The sequence below is a fragment of the Leptonychotes weddellii genome, chromosome 5 (genome assembly GCF_054177405.1).
Source record: "Leptonychotes weddellii isolate Sample4059 chromosome 5, ASM5417740v2, whole genome shotgun sequence".
Classification (NCBI taxonomy): Eukaryota; Metazoa; Chordata; class Mammalia; order Carnivora; family Phocidae; genus Leptonychotes; species Leptonychotes weddellii.
Window position 1 is genome coordinate 68,682,917 of NC_138373.1, and position 20,855 is coordinate 68,703,771.

General features: G+C 45.9%; 1 protein-coding gene across 2 annotated transcripts in view; it reads right to left on the reverse strand.

The window, feature by feature from the left end:
- Positions 1-20,855, reverse strand: part of B4GALNT3 (beta-1,4-N-acetyl-galactosaminyltransferase 3) — a 96,211-nt gene that overhangs the window by 32,805 nt on the left and 42,551 nt on the right. Inside the window, exon 1 of one of the 2 annotated variants that reach the window (XM_081821004.1) lies at positions 7,833-7,891. The exons of the other annotated variant lie outside the window; for it this stretch is intronic. Coding sequence (XP_081677130.1) covers positions 7,833-7,860 — 28 coding nt within the window. The 5' untranslated portion in view covers positions 7,861-7,891. Of the gene's footprint in view, positions 1-7,832; positions 7,892-20,855 lie in introns of those variants that run through there. 2 annotated transcript variants of the gene reach the window in all.

The following is a 20,855-nucleotide window of genomic DNA, read 5'->3' on the forward strand; positions in this document are numbered from 1 at the left end:
TGGACTGGGACACAGACAAACTTCTGAACATGGAGGAAAATCCACCCTCCTTTCAAAGAGGATGTTTAGTGGTGCTTAAGAGTAAGCAATTAGCAGGTTGGGAAAGAGTGAATAAATGAATCAGTGAACCAACAAATCAGCAGGCATGTATTGAGCACTTGTTGTATACTAAGAACTCTGCTAATTGCTGCAATAGATAGAAAGGTACAAATTGAGGGGCACCTGGCTGGCTCAGTGGGCGAAGCATGCGACTCTTGAGCTCAGGGTTGTGAGTTCGAGCCCCTGATGGGTGTTGAGATTACTTAAAAGTAAATCATTAAAAAAAGAAGAAGAAGAAGAGAAAAAGATATGAGAACCAACACGTCTGTGGACTCGTGTGTGTGTTCTGGCACTCACACCTGTGTGCACTCTCAGGGCATGTACAAGCCAGTTCTGCTTTATGCAAACAGACCCACATTAGACAGCTAGGCTATGTTGCTTGATGATTTTCCAGACTTGCAGGAACCTCAGGCAAGACGCTCTGCAAACCATTCTGGGATAAGGGAACTGGTCTTCAGGGTCCCAAAGAGTTCAGGAGAAGCAGCACAAGAATAGGAAAACCTTGGTTCTGTAAAATGGCAATGGAGTCATTTCAGCAGAAATATCCCCAGGACGCACCTGAAGGTTGACACTGCCTACTTCCGGAAGCCCTGACAGGTTGGAGCCATAGTGGAACAATAGCCCAGGAGCTAGTCAAAAGGCAGTGCTCTTTCTTCTACTTCTTTTCAGGCGGGAGGAGGGAGCAGTAGAGGCCCAAGATCCCAGAACTCTTTCCCAACTGGGTGGAGGTGCCCCCCCCCCCCACTTGAGGGAGAGGAGTGGTTTCCATAGTTAGAGGTCTTGGAGGACCTTCAGGCACATAGAAGGTGTTCTAGAAAGAAAGAGTTGGAACCAGAAGGAAAAAAACGAAGGCTGGAAAAAAAGACTAGGAGGGGAAAAGAGCTTTGAAAAAGAGAAGAGCGAGTCCCACCCAGCCAGCTAATGAGACAAGAGGGGAGAAGTGGGAATATTTGATAATAACTATGTTAACTATGAAGATTGTGGGGTTACTACAGTGAAATGCCAAAAGAGATCTAGGAGGGGAACAGCACTGTTGACAAAGCCCTCCTCCATGCATTAACCCACTCAACCCACTAAACAGGTTAGTACCAAGTACATTTAACAGAGAAAAACCACAACAGCTAAGATCTGTGCACTCGTTCAGGCCAGTCAGTGTGCTAAGCATTCATTCATTCTATCCTTCCAGGTAGATATTAATATTATTCCCATTTTACAGATGAGAAAATTGAGGCCATGGGCAGTGAGGAGGGTACATATCTGCCCAAACCTCACAGACTCTAGATGAGAGAGCTATTTTCAAACCCAAGCACCTGACTCATTAAAAAAAATTTTCTTAACAATTATCTTACACACACCCTTTTGTTTGCTGAGTAAAAAAACAATGGGATCCAAATGAAGCCGGAAGAGAGAGGAGCCAAGAAAGTTTTCTAGGGCCACACAAGGACTGGGTTTGGGGACAGAAGTCAGGAGCCACACCTTCCACCCCCCTCTCCACCTGATGTCTCCTCTTAGAACAACACACTTTTTTTAAGCATCTTGTTGAGCCCCCTTCTCTTTTCTGCACCAGGCCTGAAAATGAATCAGATGCATTATCTGATCTGATGGGCTGCCAACTGCTAGGTTTGGGAGGGCTGATGAAGATGACTTGCCAACACCAAGCTGGGGTTGTTATGACCTGTTTGGGGGAAGGAGAGGTGATAACGGGACAGGGAAGGCATGGATGACAAAAGAGAGGAATTCAGGGACTCTACTTTCCTCCTTTCCACAAAATATCCTGTAATGCAACCTCACAGGTTGGACCAGCTGATGATAGAGGCCTGGGTTCTGTGTTTGCCCCCATCCCCGCATCGCCATCCCACCACAACCAACCCAGCCCATGTTTTATATCAGAGCTCTTTCACACTCTTGGTCTCATTTTTACTTTTACGCCCATCCTGGGAGGCATTTCTGTGTGGCTGAGGGGACACAGAGACCCACAGGTAGGTTAACAGACTTGTTTAATGTCTAACAGAAGCCAGTACTAAAGCCAGGCTGGAGCCTAGCCTTTGATTCTTGGCTCAGGGCTGCGCATCATGGCACGGTGCAGATCTGCAGCTGCTGGAATTCAGTGGCACTCTTGATGGAGTCCACATGAGGAAAGGGCTGGAAATTAGCACTGTGCTGGCGGGAGCTAGGTCTTGTTCATCATTGTATTCCCACTGTAATAAATCAGCGGAAATTAGCAGTTTTAACACATCTCTCCTTCAGAGAGGGGTTAAGCTACCTGGGCCTGATTTTATATTCCCATTGTAGAGATCAGGCACTTCACGCATACAGAATGACTGACTGACTGATGGGCTGAATGATAAGGAGGGTGACAGGAGGGGCCTGGTATGTTTATCATCGTAGAACTATTTAGGGGTCTTCTGGCCACAACTCTGGGCTAGGGCCTGAATGAACTGACACACACCGGCCCTGACTTCTGAGAAGTTAACCCGCTGAAGGCTTTCTCCATACCTGTGGGCACTCACAATGGTACAACCCAAAACTACCTCTAAGAAAGCTCTCCTAGGGCCCTCTGTCTCTCTTTTTATTTTTATTTTTTAAATTTTTTTTAAGATTTTATTCATTTATTTGAGACAGAGAGAATGAGAGACAGAGAGCATGAGAGGGAGGAGGGTCAGAGGGAGAAGCAGACTCCCTGCCGAGCAGGGAGCCCGATGCGGGACTCGATCCCGGGACTCCAGGATCATGACCTGAGCCGAAGGCAGTCGCTTAACCAACTGAGCCACCCAGGCGCCCTCTGTCTCTCTTTTTAAAACTTTAATTTCCAAATCTGGGGGGGGGGGGTAAAATATAATTAACATAAAATTTACCATCGTAACCATGTTTAAGTGTTTCGTGGCATTAAGTACATTCAGTTGCTATAAAACCACCACCACCACCGTCTCCAGAATTTATCATCTTCCCAGACTGAAACTCTGTCCCCATTCAACACTAACTCCCCATTCCTCTCTGCCCCAGGTCTCTGGCAACCACCATTCTACTTTCTGGCTCTATGAATTTGACTATGCTAGATACCTCATACAAGTGGAATCATGTAATATTTGGCCTTTTGTGTCTGGTTTACTTAGCATCACGTTTTCCAGGTTCATCCATGTTATGGTGTGTGTCAGAATTTCCTTCCTTTTTAAGGCTGAACCATAGTCCACTGAATGAATAGGACCACATTTTGTTTCCCCATCCATCCGTCAGTGGACATTTGGGTTGTTTCCACCTTTTGGCTAATACAACTATGAACATAGATGTACACGAATCTGCGTGAGGCCCTACTTTCCTTTCTTTCATAGGGCACTCTCTTTGAAACAGCTAAAAACTTTGTTCATTCTTACAGAGATAGGCCAAGGGGTCCAGGCTGCTGTCCTCACAGCAGAGACATGGTGGCAAACTTCTTGTTCAATGGAGAATACAAGAAGTCTGGGGACAGTGAGTGGAAGGAGGAGGAGGGGTGGGTGGGTGGGATCAGGTTGGAGCAATCCCAGCCAACAAGTTAGGAGGAAAAGCAGAACTTCTGAGTGGGCACAAGGTAGGGGTTTCCCTAGGAACTGTCCGAGTACACTAGCCTATGGAGAAATTAGCAGCTTTACACATCCTGGCTTCAGAGAGAGGTTAAGTTTCCTGGGCCCCTAGAAACTCCAGCTCAGTGCTGATGCTAGTCCTCAGTGAGATAGGTGCAGAAACTTAGAGTAAGCACTTAGAACCTGTTCGAACATCAACATGGGATAGTGGAGTCATCTCACCGAACATGGTATAGATCATTTTTGGATGTTCTGAATGCTGCATCCTGGCAAAATGTAGTATGACCACATCAGTCAGTGACAGACTAGGAACTAAAACCAAAAACTGGAAAAACTGGTCCTTCACTACAGTTTGTTCCAGTTAGCATCATAGACCTGCCTGTTTTCCTTCCTTCCCTCTGTTGCTTCCCAACTTAGGCCAGAGGTCTGGAAAAGACTGGATCACAGAGCCAGAGGGAATGACACAACCAGGCCCCAGAAAGGCCAAGAACCAGGGTAGGGAATCTCAGCAGCCAGCCCAAGACTCTTCTCCAAACAGCTTCTGTGTGTCTCTGCTCAGAATTCAAATTCCCAGGAAAGAGAATCTGAGTGGTTTTAGCTTGGGTCCGCTGTCCCCGCGGTGGTGGACGGATGGGGCATGTTGTGTGGAGTGAAGGTGAGACCCCTGCGGCTCTGTTAGAAGAACAGGTGGAGGGAAGGGGCAGACGTAGCATGGGGATTTTCTGAATCTTCCATGTAAAAATAGCTTAGCTCTCAACAATTGACTTCTATTCCTTTTTTAAATTATTTATTTAAAGTAGGCTCCACACCCAACTTGGGGCTTGAACTCATGACCCTGAGGCCAAAGGGTCACATGTTCTGCAGACTGAGCGAACCAGGCGCCCCTGACTGTAACTCCTAAGACAAAAGTGGAATTTCGGGCGCCTGGGTGGCTCAGTCAGTTAAGCGTCTGCCTTTGGCTCAGGTCATGATCTCAGGGTCCTGGGATCGAGCCCCACATCAGGCTCCCTGCTCAGCTGGGAGTCTTCTCTCTCTTCCTCTGCTGCTCCCCCCCCCCCAACTTGTGCGCGCGCTCTCTCTGTCTCTGAAATAAATAAATAAATCTTTAAAAAAGTGGAATTTGTCGGAGAGTCATTATATTTTTAAAGCAGGGGCACATAAAATGCAGAGATAGCTAAAAGTACAAGAGACACACACATGGAGTTAGTTCTGCAATACTTAAGAGACTTTACAGAATATGTAAAAGATGGGAGAGTTGATTGTTTAGGATATCCTCAGGAAAAGTTCCAGACTCATACAGAGAGACAATGTTCAAAACACATTTTCTTGGAAAGAGAGGTAAAATAATCAATTTGTTGGGAGGCTTTGAAAGTGATACTCCATCGAATTCATTTTAACCTCAGTTTTAAAGAAAGAGAGAGAGAGAATTAAGAGTTGTTGTCGTGTGGAGGAGCTTAGACATCACCACTTCTGGAGCCTCAACAGTAGATCACCGAAAGCTTGAAGACTGGGGACCTGCCTAAGGTAGCAAAGCAAGTTAGAGGCAGAACCAGGACTGGAATCCAGGTCTCCTCTCTTCTGGATCAGGAGTCTTCCGTTCAGACCAGAGAACTACTGCTAATGCGTGAGGTTGTTCCCAGGTTGTGGGCCTGCTGAACAGACACACAGCAGTATCGGGGTGCTGGATGTAGCACTTTGTCGTTTGGAATCCTAGGACTGAGCACAGCCGCTCTTGTGCAAACGGGGACGTGCTCTAAAGAAACAACCTGGGCGGGGGGGGCGCCTGGGTGGCTCAGTCGTTAAGCGTCTGCCTTCGGCTCAGGTCATGATCCCAGGGTCCTGGAATCGAGTCCCACATTGGGCTCCCTGCTCTGCGGGAAGCCTGCTTCTCCCTCTCCCACTCTCCCTGCTTGTGTTCCTGCTCTCACTGTGTCTCTCTCTGTCAAATAAATAAATAAAATCTTTAAAAAAAAAAAAAAAAGAAACAACCTGGGGAACAAGTTTCTCTGAGTTTCTGAGAGCCTGCTAGTTTGGGTCCAGACCATTCCAAATCCAGAATCTATGACTGTTTTTCTTTTTTTTTTTAAAGATTTTATTTATTTATTTGACAGACAGACATACAGCAAGAGAAGGAACACAAGCAGGGGGAGTGGGAGAGGAAGAAGCAGGCTTCCCGCGGAGCAGGGAGCCCGATGCGGGGCTAGATCCCAGGACCCTGGGACCATGACCTGAGCCGAAGGCAGACACTTAATGACTGAGCCACCCAGGCGCCCCCAGAATCTATGACTGTTTCATAAAGGAAGGCTTTTGAGCTTTTCCGAAACAGAGGCTGTATCACGCTTAGCTTTGACCCTCCTGTAGGCACACATTTAAATATGGAAGATGTTCAATAAATGATTAATGGATTTCACTGAAATAACTTTGTTTTTATTATGTTTTGTTCTCTAATTATTTTTTTTAAGTTTTTATTTATTTGAGAGAGAGAGTGCATAAGCAAGGGAGGGGCAGAGGGAGAAGGACAATCAGACCCCTCCACTGAGAAGGGAGCCCGATGTGGGACTCGATCCCAGGACCCTGGGATCATGACCTGAGCCGAAGGCAGACGCTTAACCAACTGAGCCACCCAAGTGTCCCTGTTCTCTTATTATTAAAAAATACTTAACCTATAACTATAAGCACATTAAATACTACTTTGCCATGCTATCTATTAACACTCTACATGGAAGGAAAAAATGCTCTTTTCTCTGGGTTAACACCTACTTTTAAAATAAATGGACAAATTGGGCGCCTGGGTGGCTCAGTTGGTTAAGCGACTGCCTTCGGCTCAGGTCATGATCCTGGAGTCCCGGGATCGAGTCCCGCATCGGGCTCCCTGCTCGGCAGGGAGTCTTCTTCTCCCTCTCCCACTCCCCGTTTGTGTTCCCTCTCTCATTGTGTCTTTCTCTGTCAAATAAATAAATAAAATCTTTAAAAAAAAAAATAAATAAAATAAATGGACAAATATATCTGGGAATAGGAAAAAATTTAGACTCAATTAGAAAAAGGCTGAGTAGGGGTGCCTGGGTGGCTCAGTTGGTTAAGCGACTGCCTTCGGCTCAGGTCATGATCCTGGAGTCCTGGGATCGAGTCCCACGTCGGGCTCCTGGCTCAGCAGGGAGCCTACTTCTCCCTCTGACCCTCTCCCCTCTCATGCTGTTTCTCTCTCTCTCTCTCAAATAAATAAATAAAATCTTTAAAAAAAAAAAAAAAGAAAAGAAAAAGGCTGAGTAGAAGCACCAATAGCTCACTTGATATTATTTGTCTTCTACCTTCACAAATAAGAATCTGCTACCTGGACTGCAGTGTCATTATTATAATATCTACTTTAGCTTAGACACTATTGGTCATAATATGATCATTCCATCAATATGATCATATGATCATTCCATCAATACCATACAATTTCTACCAGTCTACTCTTATCTTCACAAATGCAATAAAACATTGACTCTTAGGACAGCTGATTAAACTATTTAGTATATGGTTTTCATATCCCATACAATCAAAGCACCAGCTCTATGTCTACAGGGAAAAGTACAGTAAGTAGAAAAATGAGTATTTGATTAAATCAACTGGTTATCTGATGTGTCAGTGACCATATTTTCTGAACCCCAAATCAGTATATGCGGTGTAACCAAGGCAACAGAATGTTTGAAACAGTTAATCTTTCCTGGAAACTCAAGCCAAACAGTCACATTGTTTATTTGACACTAAATTATCAGTTTTACAGACCTCTATTGTCCTTAGCCTCACCAAATTTGCTAAATTCACTAGTGAAATGGCCAACCATGACTGATCCATACAACTCTATCGAGCCCATTTATAGCCAGATTAACAAGAGGACTGCCTAAAGATGCACAAACGCTCGAGAGGATAAAAGGTCATTCTGAGGCCCTCCATCTCCCACCTTGCCTGCCCTTGACCCCCCAACCTCCAACAATTTCTTCCAGCACTCCCATTCCCTGAGCCAGCAGGCCAATCTACCACCATGCCTGGACACACGTGACTGGTGGCTCAAACCATACACAGAAGTGGAGAGAGCACAGAATGACGGCTAAGCCAAATATATTTTGAAATCCCCCCACACAAAGGACATATGGAGATGGGGGGAAAGCCAAAAACATGAAAGTGACCAACCTGGCAAATCAAAGAAAACTTTCAGCATTATCACGAGCACTACTGGAAGTTTAGTGAGTGGCTCAACTTACCCACTCTTTGCCAAGTAGACTGTGCTAAGAAGCCAGTCACTCAACCTGAATTTGCGTGCCTGATCTGGCTCAAAGAACCTCAGTGAAACAACCAATCAACAAGGTCTGGTGGGAATCAAAGAGGACCTCAAGGAGAGCTAAAGAGATGAGCTGATAAAAACTGCTCAGAAATCGGGCAGACTACTCTGATCCTTTACCAAAAAAGGAAAAAGTAACAGACAGAGCGCTTTGGAGAAGCCGATGCTACAAGAAAGCTCCGAAGATTAAAAAAGCAAGAGGGAGACTTATTACCCTGAGCCCCGTGCCGCTAACAGTTTAATATTTCCCACCTTTCCCATCTGTGTGACTCTCATTTTACCTGTGTGATGCCCAAATAGCTTTGGGAACATTCTTTTACTTGAGTACTTGTGAAGACAAGTGAGGCTCAGAGAACTTAAATTATTTTTTGGCCTCCTGAGCATAAACTTTGATATTTAATGACCTGTGATAGTAGTCGGTATCCCGGTAATACACAAAACCTTTGGGAATCTATTAACTGTTTAGCATTCCCGGGTCTTAGGGGAATATGCTTTCCATCTTTCAAAGAGCCTGTTGTAGGCCGTTTGTGGAGTAAGATGCAAATATTTCCTTGAGCGGGTGGAGGCAGCGAGCTAGGTCTGCCCGGAGCTCACCACCGGACAAAACAGATCCGGATTTCTCACAAAGCCGGCACAGTCCGCTACTGGTTTTGAACTGGCTTCTTGGATCTGTTTATTAGAGTTATAATGGTTGCACTAAATGGCCTGTAGCGGGAAGGAAGCTTTAAAAGAGAGACCTGGGGACGGAAAGAGGCAGCTGCACGAGCAGTCCATTAACTAGGTTTCCTGAGCATCTAGGACGGAGATGGTGCTGCCTGGCCTGGCTCTGGGAGGGCGGCTGACCACGTATTTGTTAAAGAACCGTGTTTGGAGTCAGAAAGATCTAGAAATGAATCCTGCCCTGCCACCTTCTATCTGTGTCACCTACGGCAAGTCCCTTCACCTCTCAGAGCTTCAGCTGTCTCATCTCCCTGCTCCCCCCCATTCGGTTAGAAAGATTAATTCAGTCCATGAATGAATTAGGCAGCTCCTTGATTGTGGTACCAACTACTTACTGATTAACCAACCACTAACTCTGCCGGGCATTTTACATGGGTTAATTTCCAAGAGAACCCTGTAAGGTAAGTACTATTTCCCCCATTCTCCTCATAATAAAACTGATGTTTAATGAGTTTACATGATTAAGAGTTTACATTATTTGCTCAAGATCCTATAAATAGCTGAACTGGGATTCAGACTGGTTCTATTTGGTTCCAAAGTCCACAGTCTTTCCACTGCTGCCCAGTTAATCCTCACTGCCACCCTGCACAAACCAGTATTCTGGAGACCCATTTACAGTAAGGAAATGGAGCCAAATGAACCAGCCCAGGGCAGGAGTGAGAAGTCACCGCCAACAGCTCTGCCATCTCCGCTAATGTACCCCTGAGCTGGATTTTCACACCCAGGTCTATATTACCACCACCCCACCCCCCGCCCTGCCCCGTGCTTTTTTCCATGACATAACTGCTCTACAGATGCAGGATGGGTTTGGTAACATGACATGGTGCACAATGAATCACCAAATAAGGTTCCTGTAATGTCGAGAGGAGGACCTGGCGGTCGGGGAAGACTTCATGACAAAGCAGGTCCAGAGTGTGCTTTGGGAAGTAGGTGGAGTTGCTGGGTCTGGGAATGGAAGTCAGTCACTGCCCCAAGGAGACCTACAGATTTTACAGGGCAATCTGGATTGTTTCCATTTGCCCTCTCCAAGCCCCACCCAGTTCCCTGACTGGAACCCAGAAGCTTTTTTCTGAAATAAAAGTAGCATATGAACACCATCCTCCCCCAAGATCACAGTACAGACGTTTACGGAGCAGAAAGTGACCATCCCCTGTACTCCCCACTCTCCTCCCTTGGGGCCACCCCTCAGTCCTTTTGCTAGATGCTCCTCATTTGCCCATCGTTACCCGCCGTATAACTTACCTTGGGGCTTAGTCTGTGGACTACTTCTTTTTCCAATCTACACTCTGACCCTTGGGATCTCTTCTGATCTTTTTGAATACCATCAGTCTGCCATGCCTTCCTTAGTTTTAGCCCTGACCCTCCCTGAACTCCACATTTATTTATCTGATTTACTTACTCACTTCCCCACCTGGAGATCTGAGAGATATTTCAAACTTAACAGGTCTTGACTTTTCCTGCCAAACCTGCTCCTGCCCATCCTTCCCATCTTCCCCATTTTAGTGAATGGCGACTCCGGCCTTCCAGCTGCCCAGGCTGGAAATCTGTGAACCATTCTCGATTCCTCTCCCCACATTCCAATTCATCAGCAGGTCCTGTCAGCTATACCTTCAAAAACTATCCCAGATCTGCCTATTCCCGACCCCTCGCCTTCTACCGCCCCCATCAGACCCATTCTCCTCTAGTCTCTGAACGCACACCCTCATGCCTTACAGTCTAGAACAGGAGTGACTGCACTAAAATGTAAGTCGGGCCATGTCAATTCCCTGCTCAAAGTCCTGCAAATGCCTTCCCAATGCACTCAAATAATAATCCAAGATCCTCTGGATCACCTAGGAGTAAAGTTTGCTGGGGACGGCAATGTTATTAACAGCCAGGACTCACTTTTCCTATCAAAAGTGTCCCAGTTTGGACAACAAATGATACAGTCACCCAGCTAAGGAGGCCCTATAGATTAGATTAAATCCTTGCCCTGGTCTCATCTCCTATCTCTTTATCATCATTCCGCTCCAGCTGTGCATTGCTGTTTGTCCCACATGCCAGGTACGCTGGACCTCAGGGTCTTTGCACTTCCTCTACCTGAAACACACTCCCTCAGGTATTTACATGGCACACTTGCTCTCCTCACTCCAGTCTCTGCTCAAATATCAGAGGCCTTCCTGATCATTCTACCTATACAACAGATGCTATCTACCCCCAGCCCATCTTTCTCCCTTACCCTGCATTATCTTTCTTAATAGCACCTACATATAGCTTGACATATTATGGCTGCATATGTATAAAATTTGTCTTCTCCCTACATGTATTTTGTTCATTATGGCTAGCACAGAGTAGACACTTAGAGAATGAATGATGTCACTGTTAACAGTGTCCATATACTTTCACACGAGGGTTAAAAGCAAGAACTCTACGGGCAGACGCGATGGTATCTAGCTATGTAAACTTAACCTCTAAACTTTGGTTTCCTTCTCTAAAACAGTGATACCAGTAGGATTTACCTTATTGGAGTTATTATGAAAAACCAAATGAGAGTAGCATATAGTAAGTGCTCAATAAATACTGAAGAGAATACTAATAGTTAATATATTTACATTGACTATGTGCCAGGCAGTGTGCTAAGCATTTTACAAATATTGTCTCACTTAATTCTCATAAAAACCCTTTGAGATAGGTACTATTATTACTTCCCTTTTATAGATGAGGAAATTGAAATTCAGAGAGGTTAAGTAACTTCCCAAGGTCACACAGCTGGTAAATGGCAGAGCCAGGATCAGAACCCAAGGTCTCTGGTTCCAACGTCTGTTCTCATCCACTATTCTGCTTTGATTACAAACTCCTTCTATTGCATAGTTCCTTGTTTCCTAAAAATTCCAAGTGTTCACCACAACAAGTGAACTCTAGGGACATATTTTTTAAAAAGTATCTCATCTCCTCTATCCCTCCCCACCATAACTAATGTTAATAGTTAAGTAAACATCCATACCTTTCTACTTGCTCACACACTAATAGAATTTATTAGTTTTTTTGTTTTAGAAAATAGGTTCATATTGCATACATATTACTCTGCAACTTCTTTTCTTACTCGCAATCACAGACATTTCTCTGAGTCAAAACATATATATATATATTTTTTTTTGACAGAGAGAGAGAGAGAGCTAGAGAGGGAACACAAGCAGGGGGAGTGGGAGAGGGAGAAGCAATGCGGGGCTCGATCCTAGGACTCTGGGATCATGACCTGAGCCGAAGGCAGACGCTTAATGACTGAGCCACCCAGGCATCCCCATAATTCATTTTTTTAAAAACAGCTGCAAAAATATTCCATAGTATGGCTTTAGCACAATTTCAAAAACTAGTTTCCCGCTGATAGACATCCAATTGTGTCCAAACAATGCTTCAAGCACGTATGGGTGCTATGGTTTCTACAGATCAAGTTCCAAAGTGAGATTGGGAGGTAAAGTGCATTTTTAAAATGTCAGTAACTGAATATTACTTTTTTTTTAAGATTTATTTATTTATTTGAGAGAGAGGGAGCACAAGCAGGAGGGGCAGAGGGAGAAGGAGAGTGAATCTCAAGCAGAGATTGAGACACGGGATCTCACGACACTGAGATCGTGACCTGAGCCAAAATCAAGAGTCGGATGCTTAACCAACTGAGCCACCCAGGCGCCCCTGAATATTACTTTCTAAAAAGGTCTGAAAACAATTCACATTGTCACCAGCGTTATTTACAAGTTTCCAGGCAACTTCATCAGCACCACATATTAATCTTAAAAATTTTTGCCAATCTGATGGGAGTGTACATTTTTAAAACATAGATGGCCTTATACTATATACATCCTATCCTGCAACTTGCTTTTTTCCCCTCAACAACAGTATCATGGACATCTCTTTAATAGCTTAAAAATGTTGCTGTTTATATCATACAATTCACCTCTGTGACCTGGAGCATATTTCTTTCCCACCTGGAACAGTTGATCTATGACTGAAACGGGGATTACAATGTTGACCTTCCTGCATTGACCAGAGAAGGTAGAAATTATTTCAGAACAAGTACAGAAGCACTCCATACCCACTAGGATAGCTATCATCAAGACAGACCATAACAAGAGGCAAGAATGGCAAGGATATGGAAGAAACTGGGACCCTCATATAGTGCTGCTGGGGATGTAAAATCATGTGACCTCTTTGGAAAATGGTCGGGCAGTTCCTCAAAACATTCAACATAGAGTTATCATATTTCTACTCCTTGGTATATGCCCAAGAGAAAGGAAAACATCATAGCAGCATTATTTATAATAGCCCCAAAGTGGAAACAACCCCACCATCCATCAGTTGACGAATGTAGTATACTCATACTATGGAATATTATTCAACAATTTAAAAAACTGAAGTACCGATATCTGGATGAGCCTAGAAAACATTGTGCTAAGTAAAAGAAGCCAGACACAACCTATCACATATTGTGTGATCCCGTTTTTATGAAATGTTCGCAATAGGCAAATCCAGAGAGATAGAAAGCAGAGTAGAGGTTGCCAGTGCAGGGGGTGAGGGAAACAGGGAATGACTGTAAAATGGGTACCGGGTTCCTTTTGGGAATAAGAGTGTTCTAGAATTAGAGGGTGATGATGGTTGCATCATCCTTGTGAATATACTAAAACCATCGAGTTTTATACTTTAATGAACAAATAACACCCCTGCGGCCTTTACTTCTCTTTCCACCTCAACACCTGGGTCTCTCTATTCTCCCTTCCCACCCCCCACGCCAGCATCTCCACCCCCAGTTTAATTATCTTGATCCCTAGAGAGCAGGCAATAGGTTTCTTTTCAAAGCTGCCTAGGTAGTGTTTGTGCACTGCCCCTCCCTCACAGACCCAAACCCCTCCTCTTTGTACCCAGATCGTTTACTTATTAAACCAATTAGATTAAATGACTCATGTTGCACCCTTGGACATGAGGCGGGATAAACAGCTCACAAAAGAGTCTGACTTGCACTTGAAAGGGCCTGCTTCCCTCTCCTTACCCGTCCCACCCCCTGCCCACCGACCCCCACCCAAGTTGTTTCTCAGACTGCTGGAAGAAACCTGAGGATAAGGGGGCTGTTGCTACCCCTACCTACTGTGCTCTCTCACCCCCAAGGAAGGCCACACCAACCCCTCAAAGAGCTGACACAATAGTCTTCTTTATTTCATTGCTTACAAGGCCAGCAGGCAACCAGCTCAGCATCTGGGCAAATGTTTGCAGAGTTCCCAGTTCTTCGAAGGCTGGTCATGTGCAAGATTGCCAGGAGGGTATCTAGAGCTCTCTTGTCTGCCCTTTGCTGCCACATCTTAGCCTCAAACAGCGGTATCCCACTTTGGGTGCTCCATCCCTGCCCAAACTCGCTTGAGTTGAATGCCCTGGAGATGACATGCAGCTAACTCCTGAAGTAATCTGGATGTAGGTGGAAAGTAAGGGTCACGGTCTAGATCATTTCTCCAGGCTCTAAGACTGGTGAGTTTTCAGTTCAACCAAACACAGACTAAATTCTCTAGGTCCTGGAGGGCAACAGAGGTCTGTCAAACAAAGTCTCCATCTGCAGAGAAGACTCGGTGGTCCAGAAGGATGAGAGGACTGACACATAATCATTTTGATATCATGTGGCAAGGGATGAAATAGAGCACAGAGGCTCTCCAGGAGTGTGGAAGAAAGGTTTCCCGGTGCCCTCTCCTCCCTGCTCCCACCACCCCACCCACACTGTACTTCTCTGCCCCTGCACCCTCGGGCACTGGCAGGACACCCATTATCAAGGCTGTCAGGAGCTTCTCTAGGCCAGGGTTAGAACCACCAGCTCTGCTCTCACACCTCTTTCCAAACACCACCTCGGAGGCATCCCTCCTGCAGCCTGGAATCCAGGAGAGGTGTGATTTGAGTCAGATCCTGTCCTGGAGTAGAATCACATCCTCTTGCCACCCCCCCACCCAGGCATTTCCGCCTTTGTATATTTATAAGACTCTCTTAAAATAGGTCCCAGCAAACAGGAGCAGAGACCTGATGGAGGTCAATGAAATCAGCATTTGGGAGAGTGAAGACTCCCTCCTGAGAGTAAAGTTGCTATTTTTTCTCCTATCCCATATCCGGGTTTCAGTATCATCCAAATCCCCCAGGAAGCCTCCCCCTCCCCCCACTCAGGGTTGCTTCCTGAGTTTCTCCTGCCCTGGAAACCTCCCTCTCTCCTGTCCTCTCAGTGCAGATAAGTCTCTTAAAACAGTGACCCCAGGCCACCTTCTAATGCTCACTTATTATTATTATTGACAGAGAAGGGTGTGAGGGCGAAGGGGGAGGGAGGGGCAGAGGGAGAGAGGGAGAATCCCAAGCAGGATCCACGCATGGGGCTCAATCTCACAACCCTGAGATCACGACCTGAGCTGAAATCAAGAGTCAGAGTCTTATCCAACTGAGCCACCCAGGCGCCCCTAATGCTCACTTACTAAGCAATTACACTTTGCAAAGTACTTGTCGGCTGTCATCCTTTTTGCTCAACAAGCACATCCACCCACTCCTAAATGGGGTCCGAGTTCCATAAAGGAAGGGGAGAAAGGGACAGCGGAAGGTCTGTGGGTGCAGGTGTCCTGGACCTACACCATCTGCCCCAGGCCAAGTTGTCCAGCACCTCTGAAGTGTTGGAAAGCAGGCAAAGATGGGGAAAGCAGTATCATGGGAGTGTGTCCCAGATACCTGCAGAGACCTGGCAGAGATTCTGTGTTGGGTGAGAAAAACCAGCTGAGTGTGTTGTGTCTACACCTTTCCCAAGTGGAGCAACTCCCTTGCAAGTCATTCGGAGCCTGGCGCCTCTGCCCAGCTCGGGTCACACGCTGTCCTGTCCACCGCCCTAGGCCGCATGGCTCCTTTCTGAGAAAGGACTGATTCTATTTTGCAGTGTGGGAAGCCTGCTGGGGGGCTCTGTGGAATGAGACAAAGAGGGCTGTCTAGGTGTTTCCTTCCTCTGGCTTAAGTATTGAGTCAGAGAAGGCGTCCTGGGAGTGTGTTTGTCAGCCCAGGTCGGGGGAGGACAGCCCTGGAGCTCTGTCAGAAACGAGGGGTCTGACGCGGAGAACAGGGGGCCTGGATGGTGATGAATGTTTAAGTCGGAAGGTGTGAGGCAGATCAGAGGCTATGATGTTCCCAGGGACGTCTGCAGAAAACCAAACCTCAGTGAAACAGGCGAAACGTTAAAATTAAACAGTTGTTTCAAAATATGTACTAGCCCTTCTGAGGTGACAGAAACTATCTGTGAAGGATATGTAAGCTTTGTCTTCATCAGCTCATATTAATGGGATGTCCAGCCTGCGCGGCAGTGGAGTGAGAGCAGACGTTCTGCCCCCACTGGCTACGGGACCCCAGGCTACATGATTTTTTGGATCTTTCTGGTTATAATTGATAATCATCAGAAATCTCCCGCACAGGTTTATACCAACCTTCTACTCAAGCACTCCTGACCGGTGGCCACCAAGCCATTGCTAGAAATAGCCAGGGACGGGGAATGTTCTGCCTGCCCCACTGTTGGTTCATATTGTTAACGAAATTCTTGTGTTTTGCAGGGCCTCCCAGAACAAGCCCTTCATGGGAAGGGGCTTCAACCAGAAGCGTCAACTCTCGCACCCGCAGAGGCATGTGTGGGGTGCAGGGGGCACAGGAGACTTTCTCTGAGCTCTGTCAGTCCACTTCCACCGGAGTTCTCTGCCTCTGAGTGTGTCAGAACTCTGAGACAGCAGGAAGTGTCTGTCTAATTCACAAGCAGCACCTAGGCTCCGGGACACTGTCTGACAGGTGCTCTCTGCCAAGGCCACTGTAAAATGATGGCGTAGAGCCCTGCCGTTGCGATTTTAAAGGTGGGCAAGGCCTCACTCACTAACCCTGAAGCACTTCAAAACATATGGTTATGTGAAAAAAAGTTGCCATATAATGTTACAAAAGTGAAGTGATCTAAAAAAAGTGGTTTTTTTTAAACTGTCACAGCCAAGAAGAACCTAAGGAGACATAAGTGAATATAATGTGATGATGTGGATGAGATCCTGGAACAGAACAAGAACATTTGAAAGGGAATAAGAATAAAGTACGTACTTTAGTTAATAACAATGAATCAATATTAGTTTATTAATTGTAACGAATGTACCATATTAATGTTAAGACATTACAGAGGAAAATGGGTGTAAGGTAAATAAGAATTCCCTGGGGGGCACCTGGCTGGCTCAGTTGGTGGAACAGGGGACAACTGATCTCAGTGGTGGTGAGTTCCAGCCCCACCTTGGGTGTGCAGCCTAAAAAAAAAAAAGAACTCCCTGTACTATCTTTGCAATATTTTGTGAATGTAAAACTATTCTAAAAGAAAAGGTTTATTCAAAAATGCACTTACGTCAGGGCGCCTGGGTGGCTCAGTTGGTTAAGCATCGGACTCTCGATTTCAGCTCAGGTCATGATCTCAGGGTCGTGGGATGGAGCCCCATGTCGGGCTCTGCACTCAGTGTGGAGTCTGCTTATCCCTCTCCCTCTTCTCCTCCCCCAGCTCATGCTTTCTCGCTCTCTATACATAAATAAATAAATAAAATCTCTTTTTAAAAAATGTACTTATGTCTACGAATACAGGGGTTTATATGTGTACATGTATCATACAAGCACAGAGGAAACTCTGGAAGGCATATTAAACTTTTTATGGTTACCTCTGGGAAGACACTGTTTCCATTATACACTTCTAAATTTTTTTTAGCATTTTTAAGGTTTTATTTATTTATTTGTGAGAGAGAGAGCGCGGGGAGGCGGAGCACCAGGCAGAGAGAGAAGCAGGCTCCCCGTTGAGCAAGGAGCCCGAGGCAGAACTTGATCCCAGAACCCTGGGAGCACGACCCGAGCCAAAGGCAGACACTTAACCGATTGAGCCACCCAGGCATCCCTACACTTCTAAATTTTTATTTTTATTTTTTTTAGAGGTTTTATTTATTTATTTGACAGAGAGAGACACAGCAAGAGAGGGAACACAGCTGGGGGAGTAGGAGAGAGAGAAGCAGGCTTCCGGCTGAGGGAGCCTGATGCGGAGCTTGATCCCAGGACCCTGGGATCATGACCTGAGCCGAAGGCAGATGCTTAACGACTGAGCCACCCAGGCGCCCCCACTTCTAAATTTTTTAAAAATGTATTTAAGTAGCAGAGATAGGAATGAAAATATAGGAGAATCAAAACTGGAAGAGCACGGGGCTAGGTGTCAGGAGGCCAGGGTTTTGGTCCTTGTTCTCTCGCTAGCTTTGTGATCCCAGTGACCCTCTCAGACCGCTGGTTTTCTCACCTATAAAATGATGACATTTAGGGGCATTCCAAATGTCACCCTCTGTGATTTGATGATAAACACACAAAAAGAAAAGTCTCCTGTTGCTAGCAGATCCATCATTGTTTCCTTTAAATAACAAAGCCCCCCTAATGCATTCAAAGTATTTCAGCCCCTAAAAAAAAATCTGAACCAAATAGAATTTTTCAGGGATATATCTACAGGTATGCTGTAGTTTTAGAAGTTAAAAAAAAAATGAGGGAGACAAATTGGGTTACAGACTGATTTTTAAGAAGAGTATTGGCTGATGCTTAACTGGCTCGAATCTATGCAAATGAAGGAAGACAAAAAAAGATGGATGGAGTTGCAAATGGCAATGCTCCCACTTGTCACTGATCTAGGGCTCTTCATGGGAGAGGGTTGAAAGTCCTTGGCGGGTTCCACGGAGCTTTGTTTCCAGTTCCCCATTCACCTCCCCCAACTCCTATCAACTCCAGATGCAGGACAATTTGAGAGGCAGAGCTATTCAGACCCCTATCTCTCTGAAGACAGCAATCCTGGACCCGGTAATGTGAAACAAGGGTCTTCAGGGCACCATCCCCCATGACAGCAGTGTGCCAGGGAGACAATATCTCATCCACTGCAAACATTCTGATAATGGGACAAGAAAGCATGAGAAAGGCCAGGAATCACGAAAGCCAAACCTAAGGATGGGGGCAAATTTCTCCCCCAGGAAAATTTCAGCAAAAGCCACGTCGTGATTTGGGGTTTATCCAAAGCAACTCTCCAATCCAAGAAGGATGGGGACGGAGGGGGCAGTGTAGATAGTACCCTCCTTTCCCTGGCTGAGCTCTTGGGAGTCCAAGGTTGGCGGCTGCAGTGGGCATCAACAGGGAAGAAGGCTGTTGTGAAAGCCACTGGTGCTGCTGCCATTTCTCTGGGTAAAGTCAGCATGGTGGTCACCTGTTCCTCTCTTTATTCTTTCACCTGATGTGAATTTATTCTAGGAAGACAGCCAAACCCCAGGTTGTCTCAAAGCACAGCTACCAAATAACTAGTTAATTCCCTGGTTACATAGTGTAGAATATCTGTTAAATCCTATGATGATGTCTTCATAAGACCAGAGGCATGTGTATATGCACATGGTGGGAGGGGTGTGGGGTTTGAGGGCAAAGGGTAAAGGGTAAAGAAAGAAACAGAAGGCTTCAAGGCATTCAAGGCAGACAGGACTTTGGATCTAAAAGTCAGATCCACACTTTCATCCTGGTTCTGCCACTCACCCATGCTGCCACCGTTGGTGAGTGGTGGGCCATTTTCTGTTTTGGCTTCATGTCATAAAATAATAACTACTGCCCTTTCCAGGATGTTACAAGAATCAATAAAACGCCCGTGTGCGCGCGCGCCCACACACACACACCATTACATATATAATTTGTGCTCTGAGGTCCACGGAGATAAAAAGTGCCATGATCAATTCAAACCAGGTCTGCTTATTAGTTTCCAATATGAAATAAGAGAGATTTCAAAAGCAAACCGAACAGTGGTCTGTGTGATGTAGTCCACGCTTGTGTGTATGTCATGTGAACATGTTAGCAAATACAGTAAGTCTATCAATGACCCACCATTTGGCACCAAGAAGGGAAGAGACCGGCTTGGCAGGACACCAGTTCTGCCCACTGTCTCAACTAGCTTCTCCCTTATCTCAGCAGGACACCCAAAGCCTACTCCCCTCCCCCTCCACCGCTGCCAATGATTTTACAACTGTGGCTGGGCACAGCCTTTAATTGCCTCCTTCTTCCCATAAAACCTATTGCCTTCCGGCAGCTTTTGGATTTCAAAGATACTAGAGGCCTATGGCTGTAGCAACAGCCTTCTCTGCAAATCCTTTTCTGTCTGTACCCCTGGTCTTCCTCAGCTCCCTTCTTTCCCCAGGTCATCTTCTTTAATTGTCTTTCTTCAGCCTCCCTTCTTTCCCTGGAGTGGCATAGGAGACTCCCCCAATTTCTGACTAAGGGGGTCCAAAGGAGAGAGGGAAGGGTATGAGGACACTGCTGTGGGAAGCAGAGACATGGCTTTGTCTTGTTATCTTTAGCTGCTGTGCAACAAGTTAATCTTACTGTACCTTTTCTCCGTAACTAACTTTGCAGATTGGTGGGGGGTTGGGGGGGCATTAAAATCTCATTGTCTGGGGCGCCTGGGTGGCTCAGTCAGTTAGGTGTTCAGCTCAGGTCATGATCTCGGGTTCATGAGATCGAACCCTACATAGGGCTCCACACTGAGCATGAGCACGGAGTCCCCTTAAGATTCTCTCCCTCTCCCTCTGCCCCTCCCTCCACCACCCTTCAAAAATAAATTTAAAATCTCATTATCTAAGGGCTGCCTGCTCAGCTTTAGGCTAGTAGTACTAGATAATATAAGGCAGGCTTAGCTGTCACCTTGGCCAAACATTCGGGGTACAAAGAAATGGGCCACATTTAATGATCCTTGATTAATGACCCAGTGACGGGCTGATAGAGCCTCCAGGCAAAGTGCCAGAGAAAGGGACATGACTCAGTGAATGGGCTTTAGAGTCATACAGACCTGCATTTGACCCTTGGCTTTGCCACTTATCAGGTATACATCCTTGGACAGATCCTTACTCTCACTGAGCTTTGGTTTTCTTTTCTTTTTTTTTTTTTTTTTAAAGATTTTATTTATTTATTTGACAGAGAGAGAGATAGCGAGAGCAGGAACACAAGCAGGGGGAGTGGGAGAGCGAGAAGCAGGCTTCCTGCCGAGCAGGGAGCCCGATGTGGGACTCGATCCCAGGACCCTGGGATCATGACCTGAGCCGAAGGCAGACGCTTAACGACTGAGCCAC